We start from the raw sequence: 22,037 nt of genomic DNA on the forward strand, positions 1-22,037 counted from the left end.
CTACTATGATAAGAGACCTTCGGACCCAGGTGGACAGTAGTCTCTCCTTTGATAGTCACATTGCCACAGTAGTCAGGAAGTCCTTCTACATGGCACACCTCATCATAAAAGGGTTCTCATCCAGGAAAAAAGAGGTCATTGTTCCCCTCTACTCGACACTCATTACACCCATTATAGAGTACAATGCCCCTTTTGGAATGTACCTCACAAGACATCTGCAGCAGGTGGAATGGCCACAGAAGTACCTCACAAAGAGGATTACTGGCCTCAAACAAATGCCCTACACTGACCGTCTCAAAAAAATTCCAGCTTTACTCCATAGCATATCGCCTACTCTGAGGTTATCTCTGCCTAACATATAAAGCTATGTCTAACCCAGAGCTGTTGGACATGCTACACCTAAAAAAATCCCAATCCCTCCGAGCTGTACGCTCTAGGGACCTAAGCCTTGTCACCACAATAAACAGGACATGCTGGAGGGATAGATTCCTGTCCCAGAGACTTCCCATACTCTGGAACAGGCTACCCATCTATGTCAAGCAAAGTTCTTCATAAGCACTCTTTAAGAAAAATCTTGATGAGTGGATGGGAAATAGGAAATACACACTGGGGATCACTTCTGTGTCTGTGCTCGACAGTGGCACATGAAAATAACTTTCTTTGGTGGCGTAAGCCGGGGAACTTGTTGGCTAGGCTTACATAAGCCCCTGGGCTGATAGCCTAGTGCCTACCTATGAACCTAAGATAGAATGGGTCAGTTAAGGTTAATCATCTGTGAACTGAGGTGATGGAGCTAGGAACTAAACCTTCTATTTAAGGGGTAAAATAAAGCATTTCAGAGCTTTACTAGAAAGGCTCACCCAGACTCTGCTACACTTTGTTGTGAGGGGAACGTTAGTTTGCTTTTTATTTGTTGTATTTTGTATTACTTTATTGCCTTTTTCTATTTTGAATACTGTGATTTGTTTTCTTTACCTTGTGTTTTACTTGTATTCTGCTTTTAACTCCATATTAAAACTTGAAAAGAGACCACAACTCTGTCTCTTGTGAGTCAGGCAGGAATCAGAACTAATCAATTAAGGACTCAGACATAAGATAGAATGGGTCAGTCAAGGTTAATCATCTGTGAACTGAGGGGGTGGCGCTAGGAAGTAAACCTTCTTTTTAAGGTGTAAAATAAAACATTTCAGAGCTTTACTAGAAAGGCTCACCCAGACTCTGCTACACTTTGCTGTGAGGGGAAGGTTAGTTTCCTTTTTATTTCTTGCATTTTTTATTACTTTATTGCCTTTTTTTATTATGAATACTGTGATTTGTTTTCTTTACCTTGGGTTTTACTTGTATTCTGCTTTTAACTGCATTTTAAAACTTGAAAAGAGATCACAGCCATGTCTCTTGTGAGTCAGGCATAAATCAGAAGAGATCAATTAAGGACTCACACATAAGATAGAACAGGTCAGTTAAGGTTAATCATCTGTGAACTGAAGGTTTGGAGCTAGGAACTAAACGTTGTATTTAGGGAGTAAAATAAAACATTTTAGAGCGTTACTAGAAAGGCTCACCCAGACTCTGCTACACTTTGCTGTGAGGGGAAGGTTAGTTTGCTTTTTATTTGTTGTATTTTGTCTTACTTTATTGCCTTTTTCTATTTTGATACCGTGATTTGTTTTCTTTACCTTGTGTTTTACTTGTATTCTGCTTTTAACTCCATAATAAACTTGAAAAGAGACAACAGCTCTGTCTCTTGTGAGTCAGGCAGAAATCAGAACAGATCAATTAAGAACTCACACATAAGATAGAACAGGTCAGTTAAGGTTAATCATCTGTGAACTGAGTGGGTGGAGCTAGGAACTAAACCTTCTATTTAAGGTGTAAAATAAAGCATTTCAGAGCTTTACTAGTAAGGCTCATCTAGACTCTGCTACACTTTCATGTGAGGGGAAGGTTAGTTTGCTTTTTATTTGTTGTATTTTATATTACTTTGTTGCCTTTTTCTATTTTGAATACTGTGATTTGCTTTCTTTCCTTTGTGTTTTACTTGTATACTGCTTTTACTGCATATTAAAACTTGAAAAGAGACCACAGCTCTGTCTCTTGTGAGTCAGGCAGAATGTTCCTCCCACCCTCCAACCCATTTACTGCTGTGTTCTCAAACACCACTGTCTTTCTAGTTGCCCTCCCCTTATGTTAATTTGACCAATTATCTCATTTCCTCTCTGTTTTTCCTGGCTTGTGTGAGTAAGCGCAACGTTATCATTTTGTGAAATCACTCCCCTTCAATTATTTAAATTTATTGGCCATCTTACTGTAGTCCATTTTACCAGAATACAAAAGTGACCACCTCTTTCAATCTATTTTTCTGTTTTAAACATAATGACTCTCCACTAAAACTTAACTTTTTAGACACATAAAACATAAGTTACCTACTTTCACATCTAACTCCTCTAGTGCACACCACAGTGTTTAGGATGAGCCATTTTATTTCATCTTACCTTTAAGCATCCCTGTGACTAGTACTTGCTCTAAAACCTGCTGGAAAGCACTAGGAAGCCTTAAACTGATACAAGCACTCAGCTATCCTTGTTAATAAGGAGACATTAATTGTAGGCACTAAACAGCCTATAATTGCAAAGTACCTTGCTAAGGTAAGGGAAAACAGCTCTTGTACTTTACAAAAAAAGCACCAAACCAGGCATGTCCAATGATCAGCTTCCAGTGATTTCTCCTGTCCACCTGGTGAATCTGGGCATACTGGGGCAATGCAGCAATTGCCTCATGTACACAGACAACCCTCTCCTCCTATCACCCAACACTACAACCTGCGAGAGATGCACTTATATAGCCAAACTGGAAGCAAAGCTCTCTCCACCCAAGATTGTGCTAGACAGTCAAGGGGAGAAGGTTAACACCCACACTACACCTCCAGCAACACATAGCCCTTCTAAACCCACACCACCAACACCCTCACATAGCAACACTAAACTCTCATATGCAGAGGCCCTTAACAGTACGCTACCCAAACAAGAAGGACCTCTGAAGCTGAAATGCAAACAAGCACCAATCACAGCCAAAGTGTCACATAGCTCACAACACCAGTGTGCCACCCAACAACAGCCCCTAAGGCAAGACAACAAACCCACCACATTAGTCATAGGTGAATCTATAGTCAGGCACACTGATGTCCCACTCATCAGGCTGAACAAGGAGAAAATTACAGTCAGCTGCCTGTCAGATGCCAGGATCCGCCACATAACGCATGCACTCAAGTCACTCCACAGCAAGTACAAATATGACTCTGTCATTGTCCATGTTGGAGTGAATGACTTGAGACGTACCTCCCTGGCCTACATGAAAAGAGACATGGAAGAGTTCTCGGATCATGTGGCCCAGGCAGGTATCACCCTAGCCCTGAATAGCATTCTGCCTTTACACAGAATGTTACCACAGTATAAGGACAAAATGACTGACTTCAGCAATTAGCTCAGCTTCTGATGTCATTCAAAGGGGATCCAGTATCTGTCTGCCTGGGATGACATGATCGACAGACCACGGTGCTTTGCTAGAGATGGTCAGCACCTGTCACCCCTGGGATTCAGGTTACTGGCTAAGTGCCATAGTGCCTTTTTTAGACAAAGTTCAAAGGACAAAACCACCACCGTAACAGGTAAAACATGCAAAATCTGAAGGTAATTCTACTCATTGCTAGAAGTCTAAACCTCATAATGCACTCTCTCGAGGCACACCTAAAAATGGAGAACATCAGTATCTGTGCAGTAAATGAGACCTGGTTCAAGGCTCCAGAGTGCACCCCTTCAATACTAGGCTACAACTCTTACCCCACTTTTTGGCCACCAAACCAGGACCGAAACACTAAAGGTGGAGGAGTGTCCATATTCACCAAGGATATTCACACCACCAGGCTAATTGCCCAACACAATGTTTCTGAAATACTTCAGGTGCAACTAACACTAGGTAAGGCTGCAATCCAAATTGTAGCTTGATACGGACCCCCCACCATGCCTCAAGATTCTCACTACACCTTTCTAAACATACTGGAAAATATTAAGATACAACCAAACACTCTAATACTGGGTGATTTCAACTACCTTGCCATTAAGTGGGAAAACTACTCGTGTACCAACACCTTTGCCCAATGGTTCTTGGAATTCATAAATTCCAATGCCCTGGATCAACTAATCCATAGTCCCACCAGGGGTTCTAATATCCTAGACCTGGTCATTACCAGCATGGGAAATTGATGCTCCACACCTATGGCCACCCCCTCGTTGTTCAAGTCTGACCATAAGCTAATCACCTTTGACATCCACATCCCTCCTCCACCCCCCAGTAAGGAAACCTCCACAAAAAACTTCACCAAAGCCAACTTCATGCTACTCAAGTCAGAAGTGGCAAACTTCATGGCACCCATGCAGATGGGAACTGAATGCTCGATTGCTGAATCCTACACTAAGACACTGTATGAGCACATCCACTCGTGCATGAATTGTGCCATCACAAATAGAACCAAGACACTCTCCTTCAAAAAAAGGAAGCCAATCTAGTGGTCCCCTGCCATAAACAAACTTTACAACAAAAGGAAGAAACTGTTGCAGAAAAGAAGAAAATCCCAGGATGCAAAAACCTCCCTTACCAGCCTCAGTAAGAAGCTGAGATCCCTCATAAAATCCTCCAAAGGTAGTTATGAAAATAAAATTGCCAAAGATTCCAAAGACAACCACAAGGCATTCCATAGCTATGTTAAGAATCTAAATGGCAATGCTTAGATCTCCTCTGAGCTACAACAGAATGGCATTAAATATACTGATCCCAAGGATATTGCCAATATCCTGGCAGATCAATTCAGTGCCAACTTCACCCCTCTCTTACCCCCCTAAAAGGCCCATCTGAATACTGAAAGATTGCAAAATTCCGGTAATAATGGCCACACAAGTAAAAAATGCACTCTCCAAAGCTAGGAATACAGCATCCATGGGACCAGATGACATCCCAGGCTGTGTACTACATGAACTACAAAAATGAACTGGAACCTCACCTAAATGTCATGTTTAATCATAGCCTCACCTCAGGCTTCATGCCCACTGAGTGGTGCACAGCTACAGTTATCCCACTCCACAAAGGGGGGATCCACCTTGGATCCTGGGAACTACCGCCTCATCAGTCTGACAAGTCTGATATGCAAGGCCATGGAGCTTATTATAATGGAACTTATAAACAAAGACATTGGCAATTTTCAAAGACTGGACCCCACCTAGTTTGGGTTTGTGAATGGCCGATCTTGTCTTCTGAACCTGATTGACTTCTTTTAATCAGTCTCCAGAACTATGGACGAGGGTAAGGTGGTCCACACACTCGATCTGCACTTTGCCAAGGCCTTCAACACCATCCTCCACTCTGGAATCATAGATAAACTTACTAAGCTGGGTATTAATCCCTACATCACTTGATGGGTGGCCAACTGGCTTACTGACAGAGCACACACTGTAAAAGTAGCCAACTCCAAATCCAGCTCCAGAGATGTGACAAGTGGAGTACCTCAGGGTTCAGTCCTGGAACCGCTCTTGTTTGGAATCTACTTCTCTGAAGTGCAGGCCAATACTAAGGGACTCTGGGTAACAAAATTCACAGATGACTGCAAACTGGGAGCCATTATTGAATCCCCAAATGATGTGGCTATTCTACAAAATGCCCTTACAGAAATAGATGCTTGATACCAGAGCCATGGGCTCAAGCTCAAAGCCAAGAAATGTATAGTTATCCCCTTTGGGAAAAAACATGTACCCATGAATTACCACGTAGGTGGCAGTACACTAAACACTGAAAGTGTGATAAGGGACTTAGGGACACAGGTGGACAGTGGTCTCACTTTCGATAACCACATCGCCACAATAGTCAGGAAATCCTTATCTGTGGCACACCTCATCACTAAGGGCTTTTCATCCAGAAAAAAGGAGATCATTGTCCCACTGTACTCATCTCTTATTAGAACCATTATAGAATACAACACCCCATTTGGTATGTACCTCTCAAGACATCTGCAACAACTGGAAAGGCTGTAGAAATACTTCATTAAAAAAATCACAGGCCTAAAGCTGATGGCCTATGATGACCATCTAAAAAAACTCCAGCTATACTGTGTCGCATATTGTCTACTCAGATGTGATCTCTGCTTAACATACAAGGCCATGTCAAACCCAGAGCTAATGGACATGCTACACTTAAAGAAATCCCACTCCCTCAGAGCCACACCCTCCAGGGATCTAAAACATGTCATCACAATAAATAAAACATGATGGAGAGATAGGTTCCTGACTCAGAGACTCCCCAGACTCTGGAATAGATTGACCATACATGTCAAGCAGCGCGCCTCTTTGGCCCTCTTCAAAAGGAACCTTGATGATTGGATGGGAGATAGGAAATTCAACCCAGGTATCACGTCAGTTGCCCTGCTAGACAGGGTCCAGGGAAGTAAATATTGTGGGAAGAAATAGCTAGGGACTTGTTATGGCTAGGCTTGTATAGGCCCTAGGGCCGATAGCCTAGTACCAACCTATGAACCTATGAACCTGTTTACTTTATACCTATACTTGCCAAGTGATGCCTCATAGGTTGGTCATGCATTGGACATTGCACAGGATTGTGACTGAATTCTGTAAGTATCCTAAACCTGCAGACATCTCTCCTACTTTCAGCCATATACCACCATCTGATCTCCAAAGATCACATTGGTGGAACACACATTCCTGAACTTGTGCTCTTCCTCTTCCACCCTGAGAGAAGTGAGCAAGCCCAGTCCATCTGTTCTTCTCCCATCCTTAGTCAGCTCCACCAAAACTGGGACCAATAATCAGGTCTGAGTCAGCTGGAACACAGTCAGACCTCTTTCCCTGTATGCCATGAAAAATAACTGATCTGGGCAAGACTCTTGATGGGAAGCTGACACTGAATGATTGCATTTTTGATGTTATCAAGACATGTAGTCATTATTTAAAAACATTGCTTGAATTTCGAACCCCATTCCTTCATCAGACCTTTTAGCAGTGATACATGCACTGATATCTTCTCACCTGGAATATATTTCAGTTTCCTTTGCCATGAGCTTTTAACTGTTAATATGACATGGATACAGAGTGTGCGGAAGTCTACAGCAATATGTCAAAATGGAAGTCCCCAGTGATATTCCATTGTTCCACTGCCATAGGGCCTCCAATGTTTGCCATTGATGGCCAGGTCTATTTTTAACATCCTTCATCATACTGCCTGTTCCCTACACAAGATATACCCTGCCTACATTACCAAACTTCTGGTTCCCTATGTTTTAGCGAGGTCCCTCAAATCATCAGGTGAAGAGCTGTTCCAAGTTCTCACTTGCAAAATTCTGGAAAGCTATCTTTGCCATTTGTCACCAGTCTTTTGCAGTCTAACATCCTACCTGATTTGGGCAATTTGGTCTAATGTCTTTATCCACATAGCGTAATCAAATGACAACACTGTCAGTTACATTCATCCACAGTCAGCCCCTATGCCCAGCAGTTGTAGCCTCTTTCTTAATTATGCACCCCTCAGATGTCCAGTTGTGACAAAAACAATGATCACAGAAATGCATTTCAGTGTTATTTCACACAAACAGTAACATAATAAATAATTTCAGCTTGCTTCTCATAAATATATTTTTGTCCTGCAAAGTCAGAATAATAAGTGTAAAACTTGAGAAAAAATGGCAGAAGAGTAAGTCATCTTCATCCCCATATACCCTCCGCCAATTCCCAGAAATTATGGCCACTTTGCTGGCTGTGGTCCCTTTAGATGTGTGATTGTAATTAAATATAATAAAATAATCTCTGCAGTAATTTATTTCAACTCTGTTTCACAGACATAGAGAAACCAACATCAAGAAAGTATTCCAGTGTGTTTCACACAGAAACAAATTAGTCCTACAAAACCACTTGCACTGTCCCTGATGTCTTGTTGCTTGCCAAGAAATAAAATAAATACTTAACCTATATAATCCACATCATTCTAACTGATCATAACATTGCCTTGCTGACCATCATGATGACAACAACTATGGACACCCACTGCTGTTTATATCATGGCTGCCACATCCACTTCCTAGTTCAAAATTTCCAGGCATCTGCTTCTTACTATACCCATCATGTTCTAAACAACCTACAAGAAAGACCCAAAGGCTGTTTTCACAGGTTGCATAAATCACTGGTAAGAACAAGTACAAAGTCATCTCACCCAAAGGTTGTTGCAGCCATTTTGATTAGTGGGATCATAGCAGTGGCAGCAGCATTTTCATCACTTAAAGATAGATACATGAATAAAACAAGAGAAAATGCCCCTAGTATCAGTAGCAACTTAGGTGCTCACCTGTCTCTGTGACCTACCATGATTCTGAGTTGTGTTACTGAACACTTTTATCTGAGGGACTCTGATGTCCCAGCTATACATACTAAATATTAATGCTGTGTGTTATTGCCTTGATGCTCAGAAAGACTAAAATATGTTTGTCACAATTCAAATAAGAACAAATGCAAGTATGTTTAATGCAGCACATGCTGCAAATTTACTGTATGGCACTGTATTGTAAAATTAATGTTACTTCAAATGGCTGGTCTGATTTACAGTATATGTTTGCTGTATGACAGTTTTAACTGTGTAAATCTGGAGTATATTAGAAAAACACACTTTTAGAAATTAAAATTGCTCCTTGTGGAGATCAAATAGGATTCAGTCTTTATCTACTTATATTCATTATTTCTACATTTTTATTTAATAATGTATTATAATATTCTCTTTCTGAAGTTTTTGTTGCTCAAGATGCAATCGTCAATGGCATTCAGCTCGTGTACTGGTCATTTTTCACTACAGACTACGGGAAAAAATGGAACGAGGACATGTAATTATGCGCCCTTTTCGTCAGGTATGTGATGCTTGCAAGTCTAATGGGGAGCACTATGAAATTCCAAGGTTTTCAGAAGACAAAGTAGAAGAAATACTGCTAGGATTACTCAGCAAAATCAAGAAAAACTGTTATAGAGAAGACTATCATGATGATGGCATTGATTCAGGTTGTTCCAAAGTGTACAGGACCAAGCCTCACAAGAGCTCCTTATGTGAAGCTTGCAAAGATGGCATCTGCTGTAAGGATGATTATAATGATTAGATTTCCCAGGAGGAGGAGCTATCTGCTTGTTAGCTGACATTTTGTTTACTCATAAAATTCTCCTTCTGTAATGCTACTCAGCCGTGGAAAGTATGATTAGATTCAACTGACCTTTGCTGGGGCCCAACAACAGCATGGCAGAACTTTTTGGCAACAGCCTTTGGTTCATATATAGGGAAGGGCTGAAGTTTAAAAAGTTAATTAGCCTGTAAAAATCTTGTAGTAATATTTCATCGAGTGGTACCTCTGAATTCTATGACTATGATATGTGCTTATTTATACACAATTTACATACAGGAAGCTTTCACTCTTCCTGAATTTGATTTATTAGAATTATCTTTGTGGGACTTGTAAATCTCAGAGCTAAGGGCATGTTATCCGCTGTTTAAGCTATACTTTTTATGTTGCAAACACAGAGATCTTTGGACCCATGATTTCTACATCTTTAAGGTATTTGCAGGTGCAGAGTAAGCAATACTTTATTCATACACAGATGAGAATGAACATTATATTTTTTTAATATCTGTTAACCTGTACCAAAGAGACCGTCAAGTGAAACTTGCACAGATGTGCTACTGGAGTGGAATGTAAAGTCAAATGGTATCACACATTGCAATCTTCAGGCCCAGAAAAGATAAACTTGCTTTCATTACTAGAGCTTCCGAGGTTAAAAAGCATGGCTAAAAATAACCAAATTATTAATATTTTTGTATGTTTTATAAAAGGGGTGGGTTATATTTTATTGTTTGATCAAAAAATGTTTAAATAAATGTATCTGTTTATTATTTTTTCAGGTGATGGTGGTGAATAGTTCTTTATTTAAGAAAAAAAGACATCATGTTTTTCCTTCACATACTCTGTTATACTTTACAGTTTCAGAGAGCATTTCCCTTGTTGTGTTCTTAATACTGCCTGCAGTCACATTACTTTTTCAAAATAAGAACAAGTTTATGACTTCTGCTAAAATGTTCTATCATACATTTGAGGGCAGTGGAACATGCAGAAGCATGAGTGCTTTGAAGACAATTATAACTGGAGAGTAAGGCCAGAAAAGTAAGTAGTAATAGTACTTATGAGGAGTAATAATAACAACAGTAATATTAAATAATAAATGTTAGTAAAACAGAACTTTGGATTTCATGCTACAGAGTTTTTTTCTTTTTTTGTTAAACACTGTGGGAAGGATCAATTGTGCACATGTTTATGAGCGACCTAGAAAAGACTGCAAAGTATCGATTTTATCAGTAATTGGCATATTACATGGAAAATGCATACTCTATACATCTGTACTTTTTCATATTCTTCTGAAAACTGACTGAAAGTCATGGGTAAAGTATATTTCTTCCATGGTAAAAGAAGAGAATTCATCCTTGAACAGAAAAAATAACATTAAAAATTAAATTGCAGCAGTACTGAAAGTGTATACTCTCAGAAAGAATATTAAAAAGTGCAAAATGTAAAAAAATGTATTGATTTAGATCATCATTACAAGATTTGGAACATCATTACAAAAGCGACTGAAGGCATTTATGCTATAAACTTTTGTTTTAAATTATCTCTTATTACAAAATGGCTTAAAACAGAATATAAAATAAAACACCATTTCACTGATGTATCCCTTGTTCACCAGTTTAGCCCCCACTAGGCAAGTGTCCTCGTTTCATGGGAAACCAAAGATGGGATCTCTACTACTAAGGGAAATTTGGCCAAGGCAATGGGGAACTTCCCCTAACTCTTTTCAGTACATGCCATGGGATCCTTTACATCCACATGAGCTACCACCAGCTCATGCAGATGGGACCTCAGTTTATCATCTCATCTAAAGGATGACACACCCAGAAGTACAGTACCCCATAATGCTGCCCTGCAGTGTCAGCAAGAGTGGGAGTAGAACCCATGGCCTTCTTGTCTTCCAGCACAAAATATAAATCAATTAGAAGTAGCGCATATCATTTACAGTGTTTAATTACAACTGTTCCTTTCCTGGTAATTAAAAATTCAGCCTGACTTACACATATATTTTCATATATAAACGCATCTGGCAGACAGCAAATATGCAGTGAAACTCATTGCTTAATCTTGCAAAATATATATTTTTTGATGCACATGTACTTATTCACTTCAGCTTCTGTAGCCTCTTTGTGAGGAGATTTCCATTCCACATAGTAATCATCTTCTCTGAAAAGCAAGTTATTATAACAGCGGTGCTACTCTAACCATTTGATAAATAAAAATTCCTGTCTGTAAAATTAGTATGTCTAGCTGCATGTGTCAGTCCAAAGCATTCTAACAGAACATTCTTCAAAGCTTTATAGAGCACAATGGCATTACTTGAAGTCAAATAATATAGATATAGTCCTTTATTTTATTTACCTTTTCAAGAGTTGCTGACTTGGTTAATGCACCCAGCAAGTGCAACTGCAGTTACTAAAGACTTGGTCTAGTTACACAACACAAAGATTACGAATATCACTGACTCTGTTTACAGGGACTACACATATACATGCACTTTCAAAATAATCTCAGAGTGACTTTGTTATGCATCATAAATTACAAAGCTGAATTGCAAAGGTTTCAAAAATGGATAGCTGATGAAAAGATTGAGATCAGGGTTGAAGAAGGGAAGAAGAGGAAGAGGAGGTGGTCCAGCCAGCAACTGTTTAGGAATCTAAGTGATAACATTTGGCTTTCTCACATAAGGCAGTACTTGAAAGGGTATGCTGTTAATTAAAGATTTCAGAGAAGAGGGAATGGAGTCCCTGTTTTATTTTTATGTACTTTTTCCTGCCATCCTCACTGATTGCTATGTACCCCCCCAATCCCAGCAACTCCAGTGATTCATTCATTCCTCTTTACATGCTTGTATTTCGTATTTCGCATCCCCATGTCTGAGGTGTTTCAATCTTTTGCAGAAGAATATCTTTCAGTAAAATCATCTTGTCAACCAGGCTGGAAGTGGCAGTTGAGTACCCATAAGCTGTCATTCTTGGCATAACTGGCTTTGTGCTCATTAGTTTATTTTCTTTCAGGTTTTGTAAGCAAGCACAGAATCATGACTGGTCTTCATGTGTTGTTCTTCTGTACCATATTTCCAGTCAGGTCCATTTTTTTATTAAACCAGAAATACTCAGCTGTTTTCTTTTCCATATGCTGCTGGTAGATCAACAAATGACATAAGCTAGGGAATGTTACACTTTTTGCATTAGCATATGAGTGCTTTCATGACAATAGACGCATTTCAGTCTACACTACACATATCACAACTTGTCACTGTCTCAGGCAGACCCACAGCATGCAGTTAATGCCTGCAGTCTCTTCCAGGGGGATTTCCTATAGAGGGGGGACAAACATCCCTACATGGGTGTGGGAAAAACCTCAGCTACCCATTCTGTGCCCATCTACTGACTTAGCCTAATGTACACCTTTGACCCTATTAACCTAATGACCACTAGGGCCCTTAAAAGCCTAGCCGTGCAACATAGATGTAATTAGGGTTGCCACCTTTTAAGCAGGCCGAAGTGGGTCATGGGGGTGTGGCCAACATGACACTGGCCACACCCTCTACCTTGACGTCACCACCAGAGTGGTGAAGGAGATGCTGTTATGGGTACGATGGATGACTGCTGGAGTGGCTAGCTGGTTGGTGGGAGTAGCTGCTGGATGGATGGCTTGATGGATGGATGCCTGGCTGGATGGATGACTGGCTGCATGAAAGGATGGATGGATGGCTGCATGGATGGCTGCATGGATGGATGGAGGATAGCTGGCTGGCTGGCTGGATGGAGGATGGCTGGCTGGCTGGGTTGGAGGAGGAAGATGGCTGACTGGCTGGCTGGCTGGCTGGCTGGCTGGCTGGAGGAGGATGGCTGGCTGGCTGGCTGGCTGGCTGGCTGGCTGGCTGGCTGGAGGAGGAGGATGGCTGGCTGGCTGGATGGAGCAGGAGGATGGCTGGCTGGCTGGCTGGCTGGAGGATGGCTGGCTGGCTGGATGGATGGAGTAAGATGGCTGGCTGGCTGGCTGGCTGGCAGGATGGAGGAGGAGGAGGATGGCTGGCTGGCTGGAAAAGGATGGCTGGTTGGCTTGCGGAAGAAGATGGCTGGCTGGCTGGCTGGCTGGCTGGCTGGCTGGATAGAGGAGGATGGTTGGCTGGCTGGCTGGATCGCTTGTTATAAAAAAAAAAAAAAAAAAATCTCGGTCATTTTTATAACGGCTTTAGAAGCGCTTAAAACAAAGTGCTCCTACAGCCGTGATCTTTGCAGGGCTTTTCCTGCCCCACTCCCCACCTCTTTCATGAATTGCAGCCAATTGCTACACGAATTAAAGCACCCGGTCCTAACAGGCAGCAGCTTTGCCTGCAGGTCCAGGTTGGTGATGTAACTGAATTGCCATGAAAAAGCTGGAAGTAATTGCGAATTTTCCACGGCAATTCAGTGCGATCGCAAAAGCGGGACTTTTCAGGTCCCACTACTTGATACACTGGGCAACGGGATAAGGTGGCTTATCCTGTGAGTGTCCCACTCACGGAACGGGTGGCAACCTTAGATGTAACCCTCAAATTTGATTTATATTTGATTTATAAGGGGTTATTTACTGATTGCCTATATCCATCAAAGACATAGGAGCCAGACCGGGGTGAAATTCTGATTACCCTTCCATTGGTCCCAGCTGCACTTAAATAGGGACAGGGAAGATCTCTGCTTCACATGGATGGTGAACCTGTTCCAGAGAATGGGAATTCTCTGGGAAGCATATCTGATTCTCCAATGTGTCCTGTCTATGTTGCAAGCAAAATTTAGGTCTTTTAATCTAGTAGTTTTGATGTTGTTTGTTTTGCAGATGTGCAAAGGATTCATCAAAACAGGGTACAGGGATGCCTTGTATGCCAGGCAAAGATCACCTCTCAGAAGTCTGTATGATAAAGAGTAAAGAGACAGAACTTTGAAGCAATGAGCATAGGGCATTGTGTTTATTCCCTGTATTCTATTTGTAAGGAACCTTTGTGGACATTACAGTTGCTGCATGTGTCTGTTTAGGTACATACCGAAGGTGGCATTATACTCTATGATGAGCCTGATAAGGGTCAAATACAGTGGTATGATGACCTCTTTGGACTTAGATGCCATGCTCTTGCTTATAATTTGAGCAACACAGAAGGCTTTCTTACTATTTTGGCCACATGTTGGTTAAAAGCTAGATTATTAACTACATGAATTCTCATATTCCTGACAAGTGAATCAACTTATAAAGGTATTTTATTGATGACGTAGTTACTCAGGGTGGCATACCTCCCAAAAGGTACAATGATGCCTTTCTTGGTATTGAGTTTTAAACTACGGCTTTGGCACCATGCATTTGTCTGTATTAGACCTTCTTGAAGGGTGCTCTTGTCTTGTAGAAATTCAATGACTGCTCCCAGTTTTCAACAATATGCGAACTTGGTTATCCAGAGACCTTTGACATTGGTTTTGACATCCGAAATGTAGATGCCAAAGAGGAGTGGGCCTAGCACAGAGCTCTGTGGACTCCACTATTGATCTGACTCTTTGTGGAGGTGGCCTCACTGATTCTATCATCCTGGGGTCCTATCACTGAGCCAGCGAGCTATCCAGTGTGTTATAAAAGGGGTTTTTACCTAGTCAGTATGTTTGCTGACAATGCCCAAGTGGGGTATTGTATCAAATGCCTCAGCAAAATCTACGAACGTAGTATGCACAGTTTCCCTTCATCCATTGACTTAGTGACCTTTTCAATGAAGTCCACCAGATTCAGTAAGCATGACCTTCCTTTGGCAAAGCCAAACTAGGATGCAACCAGTGAGTGGAGGTCTCCTATGTCCTTGCTGACATTTTCCATGATAATTCTTTCCATGGCTTTTCAAATAAGACTAGTCAAACTAATGGATCTATAGTTTCCAGCATCTGTTGAAGGTCCAGCCTTATGAAGGGTGATGACCATCACAGTCCTCCATTTATGTATCACAAAGCCTGTTTTAAGACTATAGTTAAATAATGACTCCAGGGGTCCTAATAAGTCATATTTTAGACCATTCAGTAGGCATCCTGGGATGTTATCATGGCCCACTGAAGCTATGTTCTTGGATTTAGTGAGTGCAGCTAGTACATGCCCCATTGTTACAGTTGGAGGAGTTATGTTTGAGGGTATTATTGGGGGATGGCTGAGGTTTGTAGTGTAAAGTTTGAACTGAATTAGTCTGCTAATAGGTTTGCTATATTGCCAAGCTCAGTGAATGTAGCACCATTAACCACCAGTTCAGCTCATTGCTGTGTGCTGCCCTTGAGATGTCTGACATGGCTGTAGAAGGCCTCATGGTTATCTTTCACCTGGGAAGATAACTTAACCTCAAAGGCAGCTTTGCTTGACCTAATTAGCACTCTTAGTTGCCTATTTACTTTGATGAGAGAGTTTTTATCTTTTCCTGAATGCATAAAATGTAAATTTAGAGAAATATGTAACCCTGAAAAAGAATGTTACAATGAAAAGACACTTATTTTATACAAGAGATCAAAAGCCTGGTGAAACTTTTGAAGCATATATAACCAACTTAAGACATAAGGCTAAAATGTGCAGATTTGGTAATTTGCGAGATTAGTTGAATAAAGACAGGCTTGTGTGTGGTATTAATAATGGTACAGTGAGAAAGGTTTTGCTTTGAGACAGTAATTTAACATTGAATAAGGCCATTGAGATTTTTCAGATATATGAGCTTACAGAAAAGCACACGAGTATGCTTACAAATAAGAAAGGAAGCTTTCTAGTACCTTCCGCAGCCAATGTAGATAGTATGCAGCATGAGGTTAAGATATACAGGCCAAAAGCATGGTTTCTATAAAACCCAGAACATGCTCAGTAAAGCAAAAAGTGTTCATGGTTGCTTCCAGCTCTAATACCAACCATAAACCAATGAGGCTTGCTACACTACCAAGCCTCATAGTCAACTGTCATAATTGTGGTGGAAATCATGAGAGCAAATGAGAAAAGTGCTTTACTTTTGGTCAGTGGTGCCATTCTTGCAATAAGTGGAATCATTTCAAAGGTTTAATAAATCAAATAAGGCATGTTCTTTTATTAAAAGATGGCACACAAAGAGGAAAGTTGATCAATTAGAAAGCTGCAACTCTACTTTTTATGTTGATGGTGTGTTTATGCTTGGTGAGACAGTCAGTGCAGTAGACTTGCGTGAAAAGAATGAAATCTTTTGTACTGTTCAGATTAATGGGAGATCCATATAGCTCAAAGTAGATACTGGCTGAAAGTGCAATGTTATGTCAGCAGAAATATTTGCTAGACTAAAAGCTGCACAACAACTTGATTTAACAAAAAATCTGAAGCTTGTTTCTTATGGTGGTAAAGAATTCAAGCTGAAGGCTATGTAGTGCTTTCATGTTACTATGGTGAGAACACCTATAACTTGCAGTTTTATGTAGTTAAGAGACACATGCAGTCATTATTAGGCCTCAGAGACAGTTTGAAAATGGGACTACTTTCATTTAATAAAGAAGTCCACCATGTAAGCTTGAGTGAGAACAGCTCAAATTTTGCCCAAACTATTTTTTCAGAGTATGCTTATATTTTCACAAACTAGGCAAACTCCTAGTTGTGTACTCCATGAAGTTAGACCCAGAGGTAATCCCAGTTATCAGACCAGCATGAAAAATTCCAGTAGCTATGCAGAACAGAGTCAAAGCTAAGCTAGACAAAATGGTGGAGCTAGGAGTAATTTGTCCAGTAGAAGAACCAACTGAATGGGTATTCTCCATGGGAGTAGCTCATAAGGAAAGCACATATGATATTAGAATATGTATTGATCGAAGAGATTTGAACAAAGCATTAAAAAGACCTCATCATCCTATGCCCACAGTCAAAGAGGTTGCTACCATTATGCCAAATGCTACTATTTTGTCTTAGATGCAAAGAGTTCATTTTGGCAAATTTTGCTTGACCGAAAATCTTCATTGCTAATCACATCTGGTATGCCATTTGGTAGGTACAAATATCTGAGAATGCCAATTGGAATAAATTCTGCCAGTAAAGACTTTCAGCGTGCAATGGAACAGAGTTTTTTCTGGCTATCCATGTGCTATTATAGTAGATGATGAAGTCAAACATAATAGAAACCTCAAGAAAGTTCTGGAAAGAATGCATGAATCTCAAGCTGAATCCTCAGAAGTGCAAAAAAAATGTTTTTTTTTCTAAGCTTGTTTCCTGCCTTTCCTGTAAATAGTCTAGTCCAGATACAGATTTGCTGTATCCAGGACTTTTTGTAAGTTTCTGAGCCCCCAAGCCTTTCTGTGTTGGATGGAAGCCTTCTAGCTTATCAGTGCGAGTGGGAACTGGTAAGCACGAGGTAGTCTATCTAAAAAAAAACACTTTATGCATCGCTGCATAGCTGGAAAAGTTATATATGCTGCAAAAGTTTCACCAGGCTTTTGATCTCTTATATAAAATAAACTAGGGTTAAACTATTTCCGGTGCCATAAAGTCTGCTCTTCAAATTTTCCCTTAGAATTAGTAAATTTTTAGTTTTAGCAATCAAATCTGTTTCTTTGAGCTCAGCACTTGTTCAGAACTCGTTGTAAGCACTAAATAAACTACAAATTACTACAGCACTCAACTTTCCTCAATTGTCTAAAGGAAAACAGATTTTAGTACTTAATAAATAAACACGTATCCAAGCATGTCTAAGGGTCAGCTCCCGGTGTTTTCTTCTATCTACCTGATGAATCTGGGCATCTTGGGGCAATGCAGCAATTATCTCATGTACACAGACAACCCTCTCCTCCTACCAACCAACACTACACCCTGTGAGAGATGCACTTATATAGCCAAACTGGAAGCAAAGCTCTCTTTATTCAAGACTGGACTAGACAGTCAAGATGAGAAGGTAAACACTTGCACCACGCCACACTCATCACATAGTCCTTCAAAACCTACACCTCCAAAACACACACATAGAAACACATAACACACATCTGCATTTGCAGAGGCTCTCGATAAAAATCTTCCCAAGCAACAGGGACCTCCAAAGCAGAAACGTAAGCAATCTCCACCCCCCAACACAACCCAAATGACACATAGCCCACAAACTTAGTGTGCTACTCAACCACAGCCCATAAGTCATAACAACATACCCAACACTCTAGTCATAGGAGACTCTATAGTCAGGCACACTGATGTTCTACTCATCAGGCTAAACAAGGAGAAAGTTACTGTCAGCTGCCTGTCAGGTGCCAGGATCCACCACATAACTCACGCACTGAGGTCACTCCACAACAAGTACAAATATGACTCTGTCATTGTCCATGTTGGTGCAAATGACCTGAGACGTACCTCCCTGGACTACATGAAAGGAGACATGGAGGAGATGTCTGAATCTTGTAGCCCAGGCATGTATGACCCTAGCCCTGAGTAGCATCCTGCCATCACCCAGAATGATACCACAGTACAAGGACAAAATAACTGACTTCAACAATTGGCTAGGCTTCTGGTGTCATTCTAAGGGGATCCAGTATCTGGTTACCTGGGATGACATGACTGGCAGACCATGATGCTTTGCCAAAGATGGCTTGCACCTGTCACCCTTGGGATTCTGGATACTAGCTAAGGCTCTTGCCACCCCTATATTCCCTTTTTTAGGCAAGGTTCAAATGACAAATTCACCACTGTAGCAGGTACAAGCAAGCAAAATCTGATGGTAATGCTACTTAATGCTAGAAGTCTAAACCCCAAAATGCACTCACTCGAGGCACTCCTTAAAATGGAGAACACTGACATCTGTACAGTGACAGAGAGCTGGTTCAAGGCTCCAGAGAGCACCCCTGCATTACCAGGCTATAATTCATACCACACCTTTTGGCCACCTAACCTGGACTAAAACACTAAAGGCAGAGGCATGTCCATATTCATTAAGGATATCCACTCCTCCAGGCTAGCTGTTCAGCATAATGCATCCAAGATTCTCCAAGTGCCACTAACTCTGGGAAAGACCGCAATCCAAATTGTAGCTTGCTACAGATCACTTACCATGACCCAGGATTCCCACTCCTCATTTCTTGATACACTGGAAAATATGACGGTACAACCTAACACCCTAATAATGGGCGATTTCAACTACCCCACCATTAACTGGGAAAGCTACTCATGCACCAAATCTTTTGCTCAATGTTTTCTGGAATTCATAAATTCCAAAGCCTTGGATAATCTTATCCACACCCCCACCATGGGCAGCAATATCCTAGTCCTGGTCATTACAGAGGTCAATTCCTCATTGGTCAGTTGCGACCACAAGCTAATCACCCTATGAATCCTACACAAATGCACTTTATAAGCACTGACATGAGTGCATGGATTGTGCAATCCATAACAGAATCAAGATGCTATCCTCCAAAAAAAGGAAGCCAATCTGGTGGTCCCCGCCATAAACAAACTCTACAACAGAAGAAAGAAACTGTTGCAAAAAAGAGTAAAATCCCATGATTGGAAGAACTCCCTGGTTAGCCTCAGTAAGAAGCTGAGATCCCTCAGAAAATCCTCCAAAGCTAGTTATGAAAACAAAATCGCCACTGATTCTAATGACAACCACAAAGCACTCTATAGCTATGTCAAGAATCTCAATGGCAACACTCAAATCTGCTCTGAGTTACAACACAATGGCACTAAATATACAGAACCAGCTGATATTGCCAACATCCTGGCAGATAGGTTCAGTGCTAACTTTACCCCCCCCCCCTCTCATCCCCTAAATGGCCCATCTCTGTACTGGAAGAATGCATAGTTCCTGTAATCCTGGCTGCACAGATAAAAACCACACTCTCCAAAGCCAAGAACACAGCATCTATTGGACCTGACAACATCCCAGGCTGCGTTCTACATGAACTACAGAACAAACTGGCACCCCACCTAAGTACTATGTTCAATCATACCCTCACCTCAGGCTTTGTGCCTACTGAATGGCACACAGCAACAGTTATCCCACTCCACAAAGGGGGAGCCACTACAGACCCCGGGAACTACCGCTCCATTAGCCTGACAAGCCTAGTCTGCAAGGCTATAGACTGTATCATCATGGAACTTATAAACAATGACATTGGTAATCTCCAAACTCTGGACCCCACCCATTTTGGGTTTGTAAAAGGCAGATCATTTCTCCTAAACCTGACAGACTTTTTTGAAGAGGTCACCAAAGCTGTAGATAAGGGTAAGGTGGTTTAATACAGCCTATCTAGATCTCGCCAAGGCTTTTGACACCATTCCCCACTCTGGAATTATATATAAAGTCACTAAACTAGGTATAAATCCCTATGTCACAAAATGGGTTGCCAACTGGCTCACAGACAGAACCCACATTGTGAAAGTAGCAGAATCCAAATCCGACTTCAGACCAGTGACAAGTGGAGTACCACAGGGTTCAGTCCTGGGTCCTCTCCTGTTTGGTATCTACTTCTCTAAAATACAGGCTAACACAGAAGGTCTTTGGCTAATGAAGTTCACAGATGACTGCAAACTAGGAGCCATAATGGAAACTCCTAACGATGTGGACATCCTATAAAATGGCCTCACTGAGACAAATGCCTGGTGTCAAAGCCATGGCCTCAAGCTCGATGCCAAAAAGTGCATTGTCATCCCTTTTGTAAAAACTCTGTACCTATGAACTACCACACAGACGGTAGTCTACTTAACACTGAAAGTGTGATAAGAGACCTTGGAACACAGGTGGACAGTAGTCTCTCCTTTGATAATCACATTGCCATAGTAGTCAGGAAATCCTTCTACATGGCACACCTCATCACAAAAGGTTTCTCATCCAGGAAAAAAGAGGTCATTGTTCCCCTCTGCTCGTCACTCATTAGACCCATTATGGAATACAGCACCCCTTTTGGTATGTACCTCACAAGACATCTACAACAACTGGAAAGGCCGCATAAATACCTCACAAAGAGGATTACCAGCCTCAAACAGATGCCCTATGCAGACAGTCTCAAAAAACTCCAGCGTTACTCCATTGCATATCACCTACTCAGAGGGGATCTCTGCCTAACATACAAAGCTTTGTCAAACCCAGAGCTGTTGGCCATGCTCCACTTAAAGAAATCCCAATCCCTCTGAGCTACATGGTGTAGGAACCTAAACCTTGTCACTTCAATAAACAGAACATGCTGGAGGGATAGATTCCTGTCCCAGAAACTTCCCATACTCTGGAACAAACTACCTATCTATATCAAACAAAGCTCCTCATTAGCACTCTTCAAGAAAAATCTTGATGATTGGATGGGAGATAGGAAATTCACCCTGGGGATCACTTCTGTGGCTCTGCTTGACAGAGGCACAGGAAAATCATTTTCTTGGGTGGCAAAAGCCATGGTACCTTTTTGGCTAGGCTTATATAGGCCCTAGGGCCAATAGCCTAGTACTTACCAATGAACCTATGAACTTGTTTACCACTTCAGGTTTATGACCAGATCCTTCCAAGCAAACAGCAATTCTTGAGATACCAGCTCCAGACAATGTCCAAGTCCTACAATGTTTTCTTGGTATGGTCAACTATCTAGGCAAGTTCAATCCAGATTTAAGCCAACTTTCAGCACTGCTATGAGAACTGACACACAAAGACATAATTTGGTCATGGTCAGAACAAAATCAAATTGTATTTGATGTCCTGAAACATAAAATTGACAGATCACCAACGTTTCACTACTATGATGTTCACAAACCAGTAACTCTTAACTGTGATGCTTCTAAGTTTGGTCTAAGTGCAGTCATTCTTCAAGAGGGTAGACCCGTAGCCTATGCATCAAGAACTCTTACCCAAACTGAGATGCAGTATGCCGAG

General features: G+C 41.2%; 1 protein-coding gene across 1 annotated transcript in view; it reads left to right on the forward strand.

The window, feature by feature from the left end:
• LOC122800921 (receptor-transporting protein 3-like) overlaps nt 1-10,371 on the forward strand; it is a 35,886-nt gene extending 25,515 nt beyond the window's left edge. The window contains exon 3 of the mRNA XM_044070280.1: nt 8,830-10,371. Within this exon, the coding sequence (XP_043926215.1) occupies nt 8,830-9,190 (361 nt within the window). The 3' untranslated portion in view covers nt 9,191-10,371. The remainder of the gene's footprint in view (nt 1-8,829) is intronic.
• The last annotated feature ends 11,666 nt before the right edge of the window (nt 10,372-22,037 follow it).

This window comes from Protopterus annectens, chromosome 4.part1 (assembly GCF_019279795.1).
Source record: "Protopterus annectens isolate FY-2018-M chromosome 4.part1, PAN1.0, whole genome shotgun sequence".
Lineage (NCBI taxonomy): Eukaryota > Metazoa > Chordata > Ceratodontiformes > Protopteridae > Protopterus > Protopterus annectens.